Source organism: Hyaena hyaena, unplaced genomic scaffold, assembly GCF_003009895.1.
Source record: "Hyaena hyaena isolate Hyena2069 unplaced genomic scaffold, ASM300989v1 scaffold_780, whole genome shotgun sequence".
Taxonomy (NCBI): Eukaryota; Metazoa; Chordata; class Mammalia; order Carnivora; family Hyaenidae; genus Hyaena; species Hyaena hyaena.
In genome coordinates this window covers 134,947-152,811 of record NW_024081410.1, presented here as the reverse complement: position 1 = coordinate 152,811, position 17,865 = coordinate 134,947, and the positions used below count along the sequence as shown (strand labels likewise).

Below are 17,865 nucleotides of genomic sequence, written 5' to 3'. Positions count from 1 at the left end.
GTGGGCCCCGCCTGGGCAGAGGCCATGTCACCGTTTCCTGCACTTCTGATCCAGTTCCTGTCCTTGCCCTGTCCTCCCACCTGATCCCCTGCACCCAGCTCACCACATCCCTGCCCCTTCCCTTCTCCTTCCCTCGCCTCCCCAGAGCTTATCTGGAGCAGTCCCCGGGGCGCCAACTGCCCTTGGCTCCAGGGCCTGGAGGTCATCTGCTCTCCTCCTTTGTGGCTGGGTCTTCCCCACTGTGGATATATATTCCTCCAAGGGCCAGAATGTGATCTGTCTGTGTCTGTGTTCAGCAAATGGCTACTGAGTGGATGTATGAATGAATCCTGGTCTGCAGGAGTCCCACCCGGTAAAGGCACACTCAGTATCACCCAGCATTTCTTCTGCTGCAGTTCTGTGCAAGTCTGAGGCCGCTTCCTCCTCCGCTTGGTCGACACACCGTGTCCACTCCAGCAGATCAGCTGCTCACCGAGGGCAACAGCCACATCTCCTGCTTCGTCCCTCGTGCAACTCAACCCAGGGTGGTGTGTGCCTGACCAGAGCCCCGCAGCCCAGTCCCCTAGCCCCTTCCCCTGTAAACAGGAAGGGTGCGGGTCTCACCGGAACTCAGGACGCCCACCCACGAGGCCGAAGGAGATGAAGTCAGGCTGCCTGTTGGCCAGGTTGGTGGGGCTCCCTGGGATCCGCTTCTGCCCATTGTACAGCAGCATCCCTGGGAGGGCACAGCCGCGTCAGGGCCTCCACCCGGCCCCCCAGCCACAGCTCCCTGTCCGCCCAGCCCCAGGGGCGAGTGGCCCCAGCCTGTGACCCTTCACTCTCTATCTCCCGTCCCTCCCTCTGTATGGACACCTTGTGCAGCCGGGGCCTTCCCACTGTCTCCGGTTGCGGAGAGACTGGCTCAGAGCCCCTACAAAGGTGTGGAATTTGCTTCACTCACACTGGGGGGCCTACCTGAAGGAGGAGAGGGAGGCAGAGACTCACCCGAGTAGAGAAGGAGGCCTGGACAGTGAAAGTCAGAGACCCAAAGGAGATGGAGGAGAGAGAAAGAGAGAGAGAGAGGAGGAAAGGCTGAGAGATGGAGACAAAAGAGGGAAGGAGGAGGAGAGACAGGAACAGGAAGCCAGGTTGGGAGGATGGGTGTGGGTGCAGCCACGGCAGAGGTGGGAGGTACTGCGGAGTGGGGCCTGGAGACAGGAGGAGGCCCGAGAGGGAGCCCAGAGGCCAGGCCTGGGGGGATCCGGGACTGGGATCTGAGGGAGGTGGGTCGGACTGGGGGCCACCAGGGCCCAGACAGTAATGGTGGTCACTCAGAGACGTCACCACCCCAGATTCCCCCCAAGCAGCCCTTCTGCTCACCATCGGCTGAGTCAGGACGGAAGGTGATCTTGATCTCAAACTTCCTGTAGGCATCTTTGATGGTGGGCAGCGGCAGGAAGGAGTGGGGGGTCTGCGTGAAGTAGGGCACCACCCGCTCTGCGGACAGAGAATGTAGCTAGAAACAAGGCCCACGAGGCAGCGGGCAGGGCACTGAGGAGCCCCGGGGGTGCTGTCTTACCTGGCACCTGCAGATGGGCGAAGGCTTTGACCTTGCCCTGATGGTTGGTGGCGGTGCAGACGTAGGTGCCAGCGTCCTGAGGTCGGACCGAGGGCAGCAGCAGCACGTTGTTCTCCAGGCGGCTGTCAGGTGGCAGGTGACCGTCCAGCTGCAAACGTAGCCATGCTTGGGACCCTGGCCTTGGACCCCACCTCTACAGGGCCTGTCTCCCATCCTGCCCTAGGCCCACCCTTAAACACTGGGCTTGTACCCTGTGCCAAGCCTGGGCCGGGTCCTGCGGCCACGGAGACCGCCCCTCGGGCATGCCTGCAGCTCCCCTGCCCACCGCTTACCTTGCTCCAGGTGATCTCAGGAGTGGGGTAGCCAGAGACCATGCAGGGGAAGGCGGCTGCGGAACCAGCAGGCACCCGGACCTCTGGGGGCGTGGAGATCTGGGGCAAGGCTAAGAGTGGGGAAGGAGACACAGGCCATCAACCTGATGACAGCCGCCATTGGAGAGCCCAGCCCGCGTCCAGACTCATTTCACCCTCACACTAGCCCCTGAAGGGAGGCACTGTGCCCCCATTTCACAGATGAGGCTCACTGCTGGTTACACACTTGGAACCGGGCAGTCAGGGCTCAGGGACAGGTCCGTTTGGTTCCACAGCCCAAGCTTCAACACACCCCGGCAGAAAGGGTGCAGCCCCTTGGGGACTTGAGACGGGGGGTACTAGGGCAGTGTGTATCAGGAAGTTCTGGGGCAAGTCATAGGGTCTGGGGTGAAAAGGAGCCACCTCCGAAGACAACCCAGCTTTGCGTCTGCCCCACACCCCCTGCCCTTTTCCACTCTCCTTCATGTCTGCTTTGTGTTTATGTGGTCTCTGCCATCAGATTGGGCTGTGGGTCTCCATCGTCAGAGCAGGTGCCCCAGTGGGTGAGGACTCCATATCCATTTCCCTCTTCCTGCCCCCTGTCCCCGTGGAGGTCCCTGCCGGCCTTCACCTTGCACAAGCAGCAGCACGTGGGACTGGGTGGTGCCCGCGGCGTTGGTGGCGGTGCAGCGGTACTGCCCTGCGTCAGCCAGCTCCACGTGGGCGATCCTGACGATGCCCCCGCTCTGCACGATGCCAGGCCGCAGGCGCCCCCCAACTTTGCTCCACGTCACCTGAGGCTTGGGGTCACCCAGGGCCAGGCACTCAAACTCCACGGCATGGCCGACCACCACGGTCTGCACGGAGGTCCGAATGTTGATGAGGACTGAGGGCAGGGCTGGGGAGGCGGGAAGCAGAGGCAGAGTGAGGCCAGCCTGCTGCAGGCACGGCCCGAGGAAGTGACCGCTGGGGCCCTGGGCATTCACCCCCTTCTTCACTTGTTGGCTCTTGTTTATAGGGTTACTTGTTTGCATGTCTGCTGTCATTTTTCACTGGCTGGTCTGAGCACCCACCAGTCCACCCGTCTCCCTTCTTCCCACCCTTGCCATATTCAATCAAACCCCCTTATTCTATGTAGACACAAGCAGGTGCCTAATTCATAGGCACTTAAGGGGCTCTTCCTGGGGAACGTAGTCTCTGTTCCTCTCCTTTCTGTCGCAAGCTTTTTAAAAAAATTTGTTAAGGTTTATTATTATTATCATTTTAATTTTTTTAAATGTTTATTCATTTTTGAGAGAGCGAGACAGAGTGCAAGTAGGGGAGGGGCAGAGAGAGAGGGAGACTCAGAATCCAAAGCAGTTTCCAGGCTCTGAGCTGTCAGCACAGAACCTGACGCGGGGCTCGAACTCACAAATGCAAGATCATGACCTGAGCTGAAGTCGGACGCTTATCTGACTAAGCCACCCAGGTGCCCTAGTGTTTACTATTTTTGAGAGAGAGAGAGAGAATGAGCAGGGGAGGGGCAGAGAGAGAGAGAATGAGCAGGGGAGGGGCAGAGAGAGAGGGAGACACAGAATCGAAGCAGGCTCCAGACTCTGAGCTGTCAGCACAGAGCCCAATATCGGGCTCGAACCCACGAGCTGTGAGATCATGACTGAGCTGAAGTCAGATGCTCAACTGACTGAGCCACCTAGGCACTCTACTATCCTCTGCTCTTAGGAGAGGAAACCACCTTCATACCTTGGACAACCAGCTGGGCACTGGCCTGGGCCTGTCCCCACGGTCCGTAGGCCTGGCAAATATATGTCCCTTGGCAGCTCTGGTCCAAGTTCTGGATTCTGTAAAGAAAAAATAATAAGACATCAGTGAATAGAAACAATCGACAAGAACGCTTTGCAATGGTGTGCCGGTTCAAAGTCATTGGGGATTAGCACATGGTTTAAGCTTCTAGTCTCCCACTAACCACGTGAGGCAGGTAGGTAAGTGAGGCACACATGCAGGCACACCCATTTTAGGACGAAACCATTCAGAGCTCAAGATCACACAGAGCTTGATTATGGAGTAGCGGAGCTGAGATCTGGGTCATGTCAGACCCATGTCAGAGCGGAGCTCTGAGATCTGGAATCAGAGACTTTCTCTTTCCCCTAATAATAAGGATGCAAATATGAGCCCCTGTTTATGGAAGACCTTCCACTCACATGCTTTGGTGAGTGGTCTCATGTAAGTCACTGTATGGTTGAGAACATTCGGGCTCAGAGAATGGAAGTGACATGCTGAGCCCCACAGGGCAGGCATCCTAACAGCCCCCTTATGTACTTTGGGCGGGGGTGCTCAAGTTCAGCCTGGCCTCCCCCTGACTCACCGGAGCACCCCATCCTGCACACTGTGGCCAGGTGGCAGCTGACCCCCTTCCTTGAGCCAGCGGAGCTGGGTGCCCTGGTCACTGGGCACGGCACAGTGGAACTCGACACTGGCCCCGATGCTCTTGGTCTCCAGCTGAGGTGTGACCTGAACGGCGGGCATGGATCCTGGTGGGATGGCGGTGGCCGGGACGGAGCCAGAGGGGCCTGTGGGGACACATATGAGGTTGTGAGTGTGTGTGTGTGTGTGTGTGTGTGTGTGTGTGTGTTATTCCTGATGCCTCCACCTCCCAGCACCCAGAAAACCCCCATCCTAACATTCAAGGGGACGCTCTTTTCCTAGGAGCCCCTTCCACCCAGCCTGAACCAGGGCTGCTCTCCTCACCTTGAACGAGCACCTGGGCAAAGGCCTCAGCCGAGCCCACCTTGTTGGTGACCTGGCAACGGTAGCGGCCCGAGTCCTCAGGGGCCACGGGCTCAAAGCGCAGCATCTCGTTCCTGGCGGTCACCCTCCTGGGGAGGCTGCCACCCACGCGGCTCCACTGGAAGGTGAGCGGGGGTGTTCCGTGAGCCAGGCACTGGATCTGCACTGTCTCCCCTGCCCGCACCGAAGCGTGCTCCGGCACGGTGGTGGCATACGGCGGGCCTGTGGTGGGGGGACGGAGAGGTGGGGGCTGGGAAGAGCAGCGGTCAGGATGGGGGCGGGTGGTGGCCCCAGGGGACTTGTCAGAGGACCAGGGGCGCTGAATGCTGAAGCAGAGGGCTGGGGATGAGGGAAGCGAGGGTCCCTGGGTGGATGGGGATCTCAGGCTGGGGCAGGTTCTGGGGGCCTGAGGTGCACGGCGCCCTCTTGATGTCATTCCTGGGGTTCTGTCCAGGGTGTAACCTGGCCGGGGGCTCCGTACAGGGCAGAGAGGACAGCCCAATGAGCGCGGATGAGCTCCTTACTCTCCACGTGCAGGGCGATGGTGGCCTCGGCATGCCCGGCGGGGCTGGTGGCATTGCAGATGTACTGGCCTGAGTCCTGCTGGGCCACCCGGGGGATGATCAGCGTGTCACCTTCCAGCCGGTGCTGCCAGGGCAGTGGGGAGCGCAGCTTGGACCAGTGGATGGTGGGCATGGGGCTGCCTGTGGGGTGGAAGACCGCAGAGGTCACCGGGCTGCTCGAGGGACTAGGCTGGTGAGAAAGCGACCAGGTGACCCCATCCCTTCATGGGGGTCACTGAGTGGGCACTTCAGCCATCACTGGGTGGTGCCAGCAACAGCAAGCTCCCCTCTCTGGTACGATGACATCCTCAGATCTCTTGTGTCTACGGTCCAGGCCCCAGGCCAGCACTGCCCTGCCTGTCTGGCTTGCCAGCCTCGCCCATACCTGTGGCTGAGCAGCGCAGGGTGGCTGTGTGTCCAGCCTCTACAGTTAGCTCGGCTTCTTCAACTTGAACCTGGGGGGCCCCTGGGGCCACAGTGCCTGTGTCCACAATCACCTCCACCCTCTTCTGTGCCGTGCCCAGTGCATTCTGAGCCAGGCATACGTAGGTGCCTGCATCTGATGGTTTAGCTGATGAAATCTGGAAGAAAGCAAGGATGCCAGTTATGTGGGCACCGACAGGCACCCTGGCGTCAGCCCCCAGCTCTGGCTTGCTTTTACCTCTTCTCTCTATCCTTCCCTTTGCGTTTAGTTCTCCTACTTGACTGGCTGCTTGAGGACTCACACTCAAACATCTATCCCATTAGTCCACCCATCTACTGGTCCATCAACCCGCCTATCCATTCCCCATTTACCCACCCACTTACCCATCCACCCACTCACTCACCCATCTACACACCCATCCACCATCTACCCAACACACCTACCTATCCACCCATCCACCCCCCCAACCACCTACTCACCCACCCATCTATGCATCCATCCACCCACCCATCCAACCTATACAACCATTCATCCACCCACCTACCCATTCACCCACCCATCTTACCCACACACCTACCTATTCACCCATCTACCCATCCATCCACCCACTCACCCACCCATTGACACACCCATCCACCACCTACTCACACACCTACCTATCCACCCATCCACCTGCCCATCCACTCATCTACCCGCCCATCCACCCACTCACCCACCCATCCAACCATACATTCATTCTTCCACCCACCTACCCACTCACCCACCCATCTACCCACACACCTGCTTATTCACCCATCTACCCACCCATCCACCCACTCACCCACCCATCTATGCATCCATCCAGCCATTCTTTCTTCCTTCACTTCTTTTCCCTTTCTTCCTGACCATCTTCCAAACTACCCACTAACCACGTATCTCATGCCCCCCTTTCTCTCTCCATCCATTCATCACCCATCTGCCCATTCACCATTCTTTCCTCCAAGCATCTGTTCAAGGATGAGCCCTGACTGGGCCTCAGACTCAGAGATGAAATGGCCCTGACCTCTGGCCAGGAGAAGACTCGCCTCACCTGCAGCACTGTATGGCTGTCCACGACCCCATACATCCGCTGTTCCAGATGGGTGGGGGTGCCAATCCGGGTCCAGTGAGCCGAAGAGCGAGGCTCCCCAGCACTGACACACTCCAGGGTGACGGACTTCCCCACCTTCACGTGCACGGGACCCTTGGGGAGCACAGACACAGTAGGGGGCCCTGCGCAGAGGAAGGACACCCCTGTTGCACATGCAAGGCTCTGCCCACCACGTGCACTGTCACAGCCCATCTCAGTCGCTGCCTGGTGGGCGCTCTTCTATACCGATGTGGAGAACAGGAGGCTCCGAGAGGGAGAATGCCCAAGAGGGAGGGGCATTGGCAGAAGCAGGATTTAAACTTGGGAGGTGGTGAGCTCAGAATCAGGGCTAGAAACAGGAAGGCAGAGCCCAGGGGGTTGACGTTACTCACCGTGCACACTGAGGTTCACGACACTCTGGGCCACGCCGTAGGCGTTGGAGGCCACGCAGCGGTAAGCACCATGGTTGCTGGGCCGGGCGCCCACGATGGTGATGATGGAGCCGTTGGGGCTGATGTGGACGTTGTCTGTGGGGTTGGCATTGGGCAGGGCATGGTCAGTGAGGCTGTCTTCACGCCTTGGTGCTGCCCATAGGCATAGCTCTGCCCCACGTCCCCGACGCCTCCAGCCTGGGCGTGTATGACTCATAGGGTCCCAGGTGGAAGAAGGAGGGGTCCTTGGAGACTCCTGGCTCCAGCCCCTTCACCACCCAGATGGGGACAGTGAGGCCCCAGAGTGGGGGGGCCGCACCCAGAGGCACACAGAGAGTTTGGTGCCACCCTCACTCAGCCTTTGCCCCACCGGCAGTGGTGATCCCCACACCTCCGCACCTGACTCCCCACCCCCCGCCCTGCCCCGCAACCCTCCCTGGGCTCACCCTCCAGTTCTTGGTTCCGAGTTTTCCACTCGAGGCTGATGGGAGCAGCCCCATCGTGGATGAGGCACTTGAAGCTGGCATCTTGTCCCTGCTGCACAGTGCTGCTGGGCGGGTCGATAGAGATGACAGGGCTCCTAAGGCCTGGGGGATGAGGCAGGCAAAGGGCTGGGCTCAGGAGGGCCGGGTTGGCTAGACCTCCCTGCCTCGGCTCCAGGGTCTCCCCTCCTCCCCCTGCCCGTGGCATCTGCCACACTCACGGTAGGAGGACCCTGCCCCGGGTGGGACTGTGACTGTGAAGGAAGCCTCCTGCTCGGGGCCTGAGCCGCCAGCCACGCGGCACACGTACTCGCCGGAGTCAGCAGGGGACACATGGTGGAGCCGCAGCCGGGAGCCGTGGGTCTGTCGGAGCGAGGGGGGCACAGCCATCAGGCCAAAGCCCTTGGGGCAGGGCAAGTCCCCAAGCCCACCGTACCAGCGCCTGAGCTCTGCCGCAGCTGGGAGGGGTGAGGGGGCTTCATTAACCGGATCCTACACGTCCAACTGACCCACTTCACAGAGGAGGAAGCTGCCTTGGGAAGCACTTCAGCAGCGGGGCCAGAACACCTGGGCCCCCCACTCCCATGCTCTGCTCCCCAAACTGCTCTACCCCCTGGGGCGCCAGAGGAGGCGAGGGTTGGCATGAAGTTTTGGGTGCAGAAGGCAAATGCAGGTTGAACCCCGCCTGCCCTGGAATGCTGCCCATCGGGCCCCCTACCTGGTGCCGGGCGGGGAGGCTGCCCCCACGTTTGTACCACGTGACCTGGGCGTGGGCCTGCCCCGGCACCACACAGTTCAGGTCCAGGGTCTGCCCTTCGGCCACGTGGGAGGAGGAGGCCTCGATGTAGACGGGCTGGGCCAGTCCTGGGGCTGTGGGCACAATGGGTGGGTGAGAAGGGTGAGGCCCCCAGGGATGAAGGCAGGGACTAAAGGTGACAGTGAATGCCACTAGTCCTGCAGGTGCAGTGGCCTGAGTGACAGGGCTCAGTGCCACTGACTTAAGAAGGGTCTCCATTCCTTGGGGGAGACAAGAAGCCACGGTGTAGACCCGGGCTGGTCCCCGGGGGTTGTGAGGAGGGGCTGGAGGACATTCATGGAACTAAGGGCCAGAGCCCTGCTGGCAAAGCTGGGAGGAGCAGGGCCAGGGAGGGGCTCCCCAAGCCTGTGCCCCAGTGTCACCCACTGCTACTGTCACTCACCAGGAATGGGGCCTGGGCTGGAGGCCTCAATTGTGACGAGGACAGAAGCCTCCAGGGGGCCCGAGCTGCTGGTCACTTGACAGTAGTACTCTCCAGAGTCAGCCGGGGACACCTGATTCAGCCTTAGCAGGGTTCCGTGGACCTGGCCAAGGTCAGGGCAAGGCAAGAGTGAGCTGGGGAGCTGGCACTCAAGGCCTTCAGCTGCCTAAAGCCCCGGTACATGCACCCCAGGCCCAACATGTATGATAGCTACGAAGGCTGCATCCTGTGCAAGGCAACCCCAAGACCTTAGACACTGCAGAGCACGTTTATTATGACATTTTCATGGTAGGAGATAGTCTAGCATCCCTTTTTTAATTGCACCAATGTGCTCAGACGCTGGTGGTGGCTCGCTGTGCCCAGCCTGTTCTTCACCTCCTGACTCCCGGTGATCTCCTGCTGCAATTTTCCCAAAGCCCCGGATGTTAGAGCCATCTTCCCTCCTAGCTAGATTAAGGCAGGACCGTTGGGCAGGGGTGGGGTGGGGAGGGAGCCCCTGTACCTGGTGCCGGGCAGGAAGGCTGCCCCCGCGTCTGTGCCACGTGACCTGGGCATGAGCCTGGCCAGGGACTATGCAGTTCAGATCCAGGGTCTGCCCTTCGGCCACATGGGAGGAGGAGGTCTCAATGCGGATGGGTGGGGCTCCGCCTGGGGCACAGGAAGAGGTCAGTGAGCTGGGACTCCCACCTCTTGGCCCTCACCCCCTACCCCTGGGTGCCCAGATTTTCAGACCAGAGGCCAGACCACATATTGAGAGGTGGCCTCGATCCACGCCCCCTACTCCCTTCCCCTCCCTCTGCCCATTCCCCTGAGGCCTGGGGGCAGCTAGGCTGGCCTGGGGGCACCAGCTCATCCTCCTCCTGGCCCTGCCCCTGTCTCCTCTTATGCTCGTAGCACCACGGGTGGCCAGGGCTCAGGGCCAGGCGCCTCCACACTGTCACTCATTTTTCTCAAACTTGAACAATGTGTGGCTAAGAACCCAGGCTCTGGGGTCAGACTGCCTGGGTTCAAAACCCAGCTCTGGGAGGCACCTGGGTGGCTCAGTCAGTTAAGCATCCAATTCTTGATATTGGCTCAGGTCATGATCTCACAGTTGGTGAGATCAAGCCCTGTGTCAGGCTCTGCACTGATAGCACGGATTCTCTCTCTCTGTCTCTCTGCCCCTCCCCTGATCATGTGCAGGTGCATCCTCTCTCTCTCTCTCTCTCTCTTAAAATAAATAAATAGGGGCACCTGGGTGGCTCAGTTGGTTGAGCATCTGACTTCGGCTCAGGTCATGATCTCACGGTTTGTGGTTTTGAGCCCTGCATCGGGTTCTGTGCTGACAGCTATCAGAGCCTAGAGCCTGTTTCGGATTCTGTGTCTCTCTCTCTCTGACCCTCCCCTGCTTATGCTGTCTTTCTCTCTCTCAGAAATAAATAAAAAAACACTTTAAAAAATAACCTTAAAAAAAACCCACAGACAACCCGGCTCTGCCATTTATTAGCTGTGTGACCTTTGGAAAGCTACTTCACCTCTCTGTTTCAGTTTCCCCATTTATAAAATGAACAGAACAGTCATGCCTACTTCAAATAGTTATGGAGGATGAAATGAGTTAATGTGTAAACAGAACAGGGCCCGGTGCCTGGAAAGTGCCAGATCATGTTTTTTACTTGGGAATTCATGCACTACTGTCTGCTATAGCCACATATTCCTTGTGCTGTCAATTACTTTACATTTTCTTGTCAATTGATTCACTTAACAAAACCCTTAAATGCTTAGCCCTGTTGTAGGCAATGATTTCCCTGAAATCATGACGTTCCATGTGTTGCTGTTGTTCTCTAGTATAAAAGATTTTTATTGGGGCAGCACCCCAAGTCACCCTCAGGTACCCCCAGAGACACAGGTCCAGCCGTTAGGGAACTCATGTAATTGTTGCAAGAGTCCTGCCATCCCCACGTTATGGATGAGGAAAGCGTGGAGAGAGTCCTTTGCACAACCTCTCAGAGTGTGGACAGAGGAGCTGGGGCTCAGGCCCACAGAGCAGACCCCCAAGTCTGGTTCTCAGGCACTACAGATAAATCCCACTCGACCCGGCCCCCGACCTTTGCCTGCTGGCTCCCCTCCCTTCCTCTGGCCTCCAGCCTCCCAGCCCCACCGCAGGGACCCTCACCAGGGACAGGAACGGCACTGGAGCCAGAGGCCTCGATGTTGACCAGGACAGAGGCCTCCAGGGGGCCCGAGCTGCTCACCACCTGGCACACGTACTCGCCCGAGTCAGCCGGGGACACCTGGTACAGCCTCAGCCGTGAGCCGTGGGCCTGAGCAGGGGTGGGGGTGGGGGTGGGGGTGTGGGGAAAGAGAGGAGCAGAGTGAGATGGCAGTCGGAGGCCTAGAAGGCTGGGGCCAAGGCCTGACCCCTGACCTAGGCAGGCACTGTGGCCCACAGAGGCTCCCGGGCCTCCTTCCTGAGTAGATCTGGGTGGTAGGGACCTTGACCAGGGCCTCCCCCACCCCATCACTCAGCAGCCCTTTCACCATTTCCTGCCCCCCCAACTCCCATACCTGGTGCCGAGAGGGGAGACTGCCTCCGCGCTTGTGCCACGTGACCTGGGCATGGGCCTGGCCTGGGACCACGCAGTTCAGATCCAAGGTCTGCCCTTCGGCCACGTGAGAGGAAGACGACTCGATTCTGATGGGCACCGCACTGCCAGGGACTGTGGGCACAGAAAGAGCAGATTTGGGAACCACTGGGTTGGTAGGAGCCTCAGCCATAAAATCCCCTGTCGCTCAAAGTAATAACAACAGCTAACACCTGTTAAGCACTCAGAGCATGCCCAGCACTGTTCCAAGCACTTTGTGTGTGAGAACTCATTTACTGCTCACAAAATTCATAAACTCTCGGTGAGAATGGAAACATTCTATCTTCTGCACCATCCAGTACCGTGCTACTAGCTATGTGTGGCCCTTGAGCACTTGAAACACGGTGACGTGGATGGTGAACTTTAACTGTAGTGGCCACCTGTGGCCAGTGGCCACCATATTGGACAGCAGCATGAGGCTGGAATGACCAGCATCCCCATTTCACTGATGAGGACACGAAGCTGAGAGAAAAGAGTACTTTACCCAAGTCTCTAAGTGGTGCGGGCAGGATTCGAACCCAGGTGTCTTTCTGCAGAGCCCTTGCCCTGGACCGCCACCCTCAGCCAAGAGCTCGGACTGGTGACTCCCCAGGGGGCACTGGTATCTGCCTGGGCCTTTCTCAGACTCACCAGAGGGGCTGCCAGCGCTGGGGGACACTGAGACCACGATGGAGGCTTCCTGGGCATCGATATTGTTGTTGGCTCGGCACACATACTCGCCGGAGTCAGCCACGGACATGTGATGCAGCCGCAGGCGGGAGCCATGGGCCTGGAGGGGAGGGTGATGGGGAAGGAAGGGTAGAGGGGTTGAGGGGCCAAGAAGTCACCAGCTAGCTCAGGCCTCCTTCCAGGCCTCCCTCGTCAGACCGGCTGAGGCTGTCCTCTGTCTACCCAGGGCAGGAGGGAGGGCCGCCCCAGAGCTGCCAGCTAGTGCTTCACTTCCAGTGCTTTGCCCCCTGCGACTGCCCCTGCAATGCCTACCCCGGCAGGTAGGGGATCTGCCCTCGCCGCCACAGCTCCGCTCTGTACCTGGTGTTGGGCAGGAAGGCTGCCTCCACGCTTGTACCACGTGATGGTGGCCTGGGGCTGCCCAGCGACTACGCAGTTCAGATCCAAGGTCTGTCCTTCGACCACAGTGGGGGACGAGGACTCGATTCTGATTGGTGGGGAGACACTGGGCACTGGAGACAGAGAAGGACGGACCACACAGCCAGATTCAGACAATAGCGATGGCGCCAGGGACCTCTCTGCCTCCCCCTGCACCCACTTGCCTGGCCCCCCTGCCCTGTGCCCTCTCACCATGGGAGGAGCCGCTGCCCTCGATGGTAACGATGAGCGAAGTCTCCTGGGACCCAGCACCATTACTGACGTGACACACATATTCGCCTGAGTCCGCAGGTGTCACCTGGGGGATCCGCAGTCGGGAGCCCACGATCTGAAGGGGGACACGTGTCAGTGGGTGGACGTGGCACTCGCACATCCCAGGTGCCGCTGCCCCGGACTCCCGGAGCCTCCCTGCCTTGGGTGGGCTGGCCGCCCCCGGGCGTCCTTCGGAGCTCCCTCAGCAGCCTGCCTGAGCCCCTAGGCTGGGGAGACAGAGCCTCTAGCCTGTCAGCTGTGCCAGAGCCTGCCGAGGCCGCCCCAGGGCGCCCACAGTGCCCTGCTGTGGCTTCGATGACACTGCCGTCACAGGGCATGTCCGCCTTGTCCACTAGCCTGTGAGCTCCCGGAGGGCAGGCACTTGCCTCATTCCACTCGGAATCCTCGGTGCCAGGTGCAGACTTAGCCTGGAGCAGATTCTCAGGGGCATTTAGTGAGTAAGTAAATCACAGACTGTTCTATTGAAATACGGGATCCAACTGAGGTCAGTGGGATCTACGTATCATCAGCATTGGTCCAGGGCCCATCCAGTAAGAATACTCAACGTTTGCTGACTGACTGAAAGAGCACAGAAGAGGTGTCGAGCGCCCCTCCTGAGTCCTGTCAGGGCCAGTGTGCCCAGTTTTTGCACCCCCACCCAAGGCCTCCGCACCTGGTGCCGGCTGGGCAGGCGGCCTCCACGTTTGTACCAGGTGATGGTGTGGGGGGCCTGGCTGGCCACCAGGCAGTTGAGGTCCAGGACATGTCCATTGGCCAGGGAGGCCGAGGAGGACTCGATGCGGATAGGGTACACCACGCCCTGGGCTGGGGGGGTGAGACAGGAGGCAGGGTGTGGGAGCCGCTGGGGTTGGAGCGGCTCTGGCAGCCCCCCCGCTGTCTGTCATGACCCCTGAGATACTCACGGTGAGAGGGGCCCAGGCGCTGCTGGATCGTGACGAGGACAGAGGCTTCTTGGGTGCCCAAGCTGCTGACCACGCGGCATATGTACTCCCCAGAGTCGGCTGGGGTCACCTGCGGCAGACGCAGCCTCGAGCCATGCACCTGGGAAGGGGAGGGGAAGGCAGCCTCAGAGTCAGGCTCTGGGGCTCACAGCCAGGCTCCTGCTCTCCTCCTAGCCCCCCTCCTGGCCCGGTCCAGCCAATTGGACTTGAGAGAAGCTTTTACTGGAAAAACCACCATTCATGACCTTCAAATCCCCTGCCCCAGTGGCAGGACTGGGTCCAATGAGAAGAAGAGGGTGACCAGGTGAGGTAGGCAGTGTGAGCCCATTTGACTGAGGGGACACTGAAAATCAGGGAATTCAAATGACTGGCCTAAAATCACACAGCAGGCAAAGCGGCAGAACCGTCTTAACTCAGATATGCCTAAAGGCAAAGCCTGTGTACTTTCTTCTGTAGTCACGAGGGTCTTTCAAGCTCCCTGCCTCCTACCTGGTGCCGAGGGGGGAGGCTGCCCCCTCGCTTGTGCCACGTGACCTGGGCATGGGCCTGCCCGGCAACCAGGCAGTTCAGATCCAGGGTCTGCCCTTCAGCCACATGGGAGGAGGACGACTCGATCCGGACTGAGGGGGTGACCCCCGGCGCTGGGGACAGAAGGCAGAGGGTCAATCCCCAGCTAAGAGGGGAGCGGAGGTGGGTGTGAGTGAAGGTGGGCACTGGTCTCATGGGGTCTTGCCAGTGTCCCGTGCTGCTGGGCCCCTAGCCCTGCCCTACACCCAGTGCTGCTTACCAGGTACAGAGCCTGCAGGCTCAATGGTCACCAGGACAGAGGTCTCCAGGGGCACCGAGCCCCCCACCACGCGGCACACATACTCGCCCGAGTCAACCGGGGACACCTGGTTTAGTCTCAGCAAGGAGCCGTGGGTCTGGCCGGAATGGAGGTGAGCTCAGAAGGGGCTTTCACAGGACCCTTGCAGCTATAACCTGCACCCCTGCCTCACTCTCTGACCCCTGAGGCTTGGCCATCAACTCTGTCCTTCTTAGTGGGGGGGGCTTCTTGCAGGAGTAGAGGGTGGTTAGGAGGAGCCCTGGAGAACTGAGCAAACACTGTTGCCACCTTCTGTTAATTCTAAGACCCCCCCCCTTTTTTTTTTAAGTAGGCATCACATCAAGCACAGGGCCCAATGTGGGGCTTGAACTCACGACCCTGAGATCAAGATCTGAGCTGATATATTAAGGGTCGGATGCTTAGCTGACTGAGCCACCCATATGCCCTAAGACACCCTTTTTAATGTCTCTGCAATCAAGACACTTCCTATAGTCAATAAGATAAAGGGCAGCTTATTTTCCTTAGATGTACAAAACATAATGCCTCGTGCAATTGATAGTGTCCTAAAGTCTATAAAATACAGTAATATTACTCATTGCTAATAGCATTATGGTAACAACAGCTCAGTAATTTCTATGCACCAGAGCTCTGAGCGCTTTGCACATATACTAATTCACTTCATCCTGAAGACAATTCTGTAGGATAGATACCATTTTACAGATGTTGAAGCTATGGCACAGAGAGATTAAGTAACTTGCCCAAGGTCATAGGCTGGTAAGTGGTGGAAGCAGCATTCGCCCCTAGGCTGGCCAGTCCTAGAGTCTGTGTCCTAACCATTGTACTATCCACCTGTGCAATGGGGCCCGAGCCTTCCCTGTCTCCAAGGAGCCTTCAGCCCGCCCCATCCTTGACCTCCACCACCCAGAACCTCCCTCCTGTCTCCTTCCTGGCCTGTCCATCTTGTAGGCCTGTACCTGGTGCCGGGCAGGGAGGCTGCCCCCGCGCTTATGCCACGTGACCTGGGCGTGGGCCTGCCCAGGCACTATGCAGTTCAGATCCAGGGTCTGTCCTTCGGCCACATGGGAGGAGGAGGACTCAATGCGGATGGGCTGGGTGCTGCCCGGAGCTGGGGGAGAAGAGGGTCTACTGGTCACTCCAGTTCTCTAGAGCTGCCCCTGCCTATCCCCGTCTCCCATCCCGGCCCAACCTGGTGGCCCTACTCACGGTAGGCAAAGTTGGCCCCCTGGGTCCTGGTTACGGTGACTGTGATAGAGGCCTCCATACCATTGCTGGCCCGGCAAACGTACTCGCCTGCATCGGCTGGCGAGGCCTGGAAGATGTACAGGCGGGAGCCGCGGACCTGGGCAGCCAGGGGCAGGGGTGTGAGAGTGAGGCTTCCCACAGCCGAGCAGATGCCCCGCCACCCTGCTCCTCTGAGCTGGGAGCTGCCAGCCGCCCAGCTCAGGGGCCAAGACCCCCTCACCCTCTGCCCAGAGCTCGGCATGGCCAGCCCCTCCCACCTTCCCACCTCCGTGTACCTGGTGCCGGGCAGGGAGGCTGCCCCCGCGCTTGTACCACGTGACCTGAGCATGGGCCTGTCCTGCCACCACACAGCTCAGATCCAGGGTCTGCCCCTCGGCCACTGTGGGGGACGTGGACTCGATCCTGACAGGGGGCACGGGTCCTGGAGCTGTGGGGGATGGAGCACAGGCAGCAGACGATCCCCAGAAGAGAGGGCAAGGACAGTCCTCCTCAGAGCCAGCACAGCCTGGCCAGGCTCACGTGTTTGGGGGTTTGGTGGCTGGGCTTGATTCACCCTAAGTGGAGGGCCAGGGCAGGGGCCAAGCCTTGTGGAAGGGAGCAAGGAAGCAGGGGGGAAGAGGGTAGAGGAGGCTGGGAGAGAGGAAGAGCCAGGAGCAGAAACGAGGCGCTGCATGGCCAGAGAAACGTGAGGAGGACGGCGGGTTCCTCAGAGAAGTGGAGTCCAGCTCCAGCGTGGGCCTCCGCCTCCCATCCCCCCAGTGGCAACAGGAGCACCCTGGAAGGCCCTCGGCCCCTCCTGCTGGCCCTGTCCTTGGCAGTTACTCACCAGGGATGGGGTCTGCAGGGGAGCCGGAGGCCTTGATGTTGACCAGGACGGAGGCCTCCAGGGGCCCAGAGCCAAGGACCACGCGGCATATGTACTCGCCCGAGTCGGCTGGAGATACCTGGTGCAGCCGCAGCAGCGAGCCATGGGTCTGAATGCAAACGGGGAGGGTTGGCGGGGGGCCGGAGGGGCCCTATCCACCCCTCCAGCGGGCTGGTCCTGGGGACCGCTGTACCTGATGCCGGGCGGGGAGGCTGCCCCCGCGCCTGTGCCACGTGACCTGCGCGTGGGCCTGCCCGGGCACCATGCAGTTCAGGTCCAGGGTCTGCCCTTCAGCCACGTGGGAAGAGGAGGACTCGATGCGGATGAGTTGGGAGCTGCCCGGAGCTGGGGCTCCTCCAGGAGCTGGCACAGAGGAACTGGTAAGGGGCCTGCGCTTCCGAGCCCCAGCCCTGCGCCAGAGCACCCTGGGACATGACCAGGCCCTAGCCTGGGAGGCCGGATGGGAGGCCTTTCTAAGGCTGGGACCATGTTTTTCTACCTCAACAAGGCCCCTCAGGCCCCTCCTTCTGTCACCCTCCCCTCCAACTTTGGACACGAGGCCCATCTGCCCACCTATGACTTCCTGGTCTATGATAAGCTGCTAGGGCCTACAGGCACCCAGAGCCCTTCAGTGCCCAGGCCAGGCCAAGGGATGCAGCCAATGTTACAAGTCTCTTCTAGAAAGTGTTTATCATCTGCTCCCACCAGATGGTAGCGGCGTTGTCCCCCTTTCACAGATGAGAAAACTGAGTCCCTAAAATGTGAAATAACTAGTTCACAGCTGATAAAGGGCAGAGGCACGATTTGAATCCAGGGCAGCCTGACTCCCATCTCCATGTTTAATCCCTACTCTGATGCTTCCTGACAAAATCTGAAACAGTATCCTCATCGTAGGGCCCCAGGTGAGCCAGATCAACCTTATCCCCGTCCTTAGTCCCCTCATGTGTCCAAAGCCCGCCTAGAGCGCCCCCTCTTGTCCTGATGTCATGGAAGAGACCGCGGGCACCTTCCCTGGGACCAACGGGCAGATC

The 17,865-nt window shown here is 59.6% G+C and overlaps 1 protein-coding gene across 3 annotated transcripts in view; it reads right to left on the bottom strand.

Moving 5' to 3' along the window:
- The window catches only part of HSPG2 (heparan sulfate proteoglycan 2), a 99,120-nt gene that overhangs the window by 8,034 nt on the left and 73,221 nt on the right, over nt 1-17,865 (bottom strand). For 2 of the 3 annotated variants that reach the window (XM_039218771.1, XM_039218772.1), the window contains exons 51-81: nt 17,028-17,197; nt 16,796-16,943; nt 16,245-16,396; nt 15,931-16,066; nt 15,681-15,832; nt 14,668-14,803; nt 14,370-14,521; nt 13,842-13,980; nt 13,592-13,743; nt 12,859-12,994; nt 12,589-12,740; nt 12,190-12,328; nt 11,483-11,634; nt 11,091-11,238; nt 9,441-9,586; nt 8,900-9,041; nt 8,419-8,570; nt 7,922-8,063; nt 7,665-7,805; nt 7,180-7,314; nt 6,749-6,930; nt 5,641-5,836; nt 5,217-5,396; nt 4,654-4,914; nt 4,271-4,475; nt 3,649-3,746; nt 2,540-2,806; nt 1,891-2,000; nt 1,559-1,706; nt 1,360-1,476; nt 604-715 (exon numbers count right to left, since the gene is read on the bottom strand). In XM_039218771.1, the coding sequence (XP_039074702.1) occupies nt 604-715; nt 1,360-1,476; nt 1,559-1,706; nt 1,891-2,000; nt 2,540-2,806; nt 3,649-3,746; nt 4,271-4,475; nt 4,654-4,914; nt 5,217-5,396; nt 5,641-5,836; nt 6,749-6,930; nt 7,180-7,314; nt 7,665-7,805; nt 7,922-8,063; nt 8,419-8,570; nt 8,900-9,041; nt 9,441-9,586; nt 11,091-11,238; nt 11,483-11,634; nt 12,190-12,328; nt 12,589-12,740; nt 12,859-12,994; nt 13,592-13,743; nt 13,842-13,980; nt 14,370-14,521; nt 14,668-14,803; nt 15,681-15,832; nt 15,931-16,066; nt 16,245-16,396; nt 16,796-16,943; nt 17,028-17,197 (4,798 nt within the window). The remainder of the gene's footprint in view (nt 1-603; nt 716-1,359; nt 1,477-1,558; nt 1,707-1,890; nt 2,001-2,539; nt 2,807-3,648; nt 3,747-4,270; nt 4,476-4,653; nt 4,915-5,216; nt 5,397-5,640; nt 5,837-6,748; nt 6,931-7,179; nt 7,315-7,664; nt 7,806-7,921; nt 8,064-8,418; nt 8,571-8,899; nt 9,042-9,440; nt 9,587-11,090; nt 11,239-11,482; nt 11,635-12,189; nt 12,329-12,588; nt 12,741-12,858; nt 12,995-13,591; nt 13,744-13,841; nt 13,981-14,369; nt 14,522-14,667; nt 14,804-15,680; nt 15,833-15,930; nt 16,067-16,244; nt 16,397-16,795; nt 16,944-17,027; nt 17,198-17,865) is intronic. The other variant, XM_039218773.1, reaches the window with a different exon arrangement.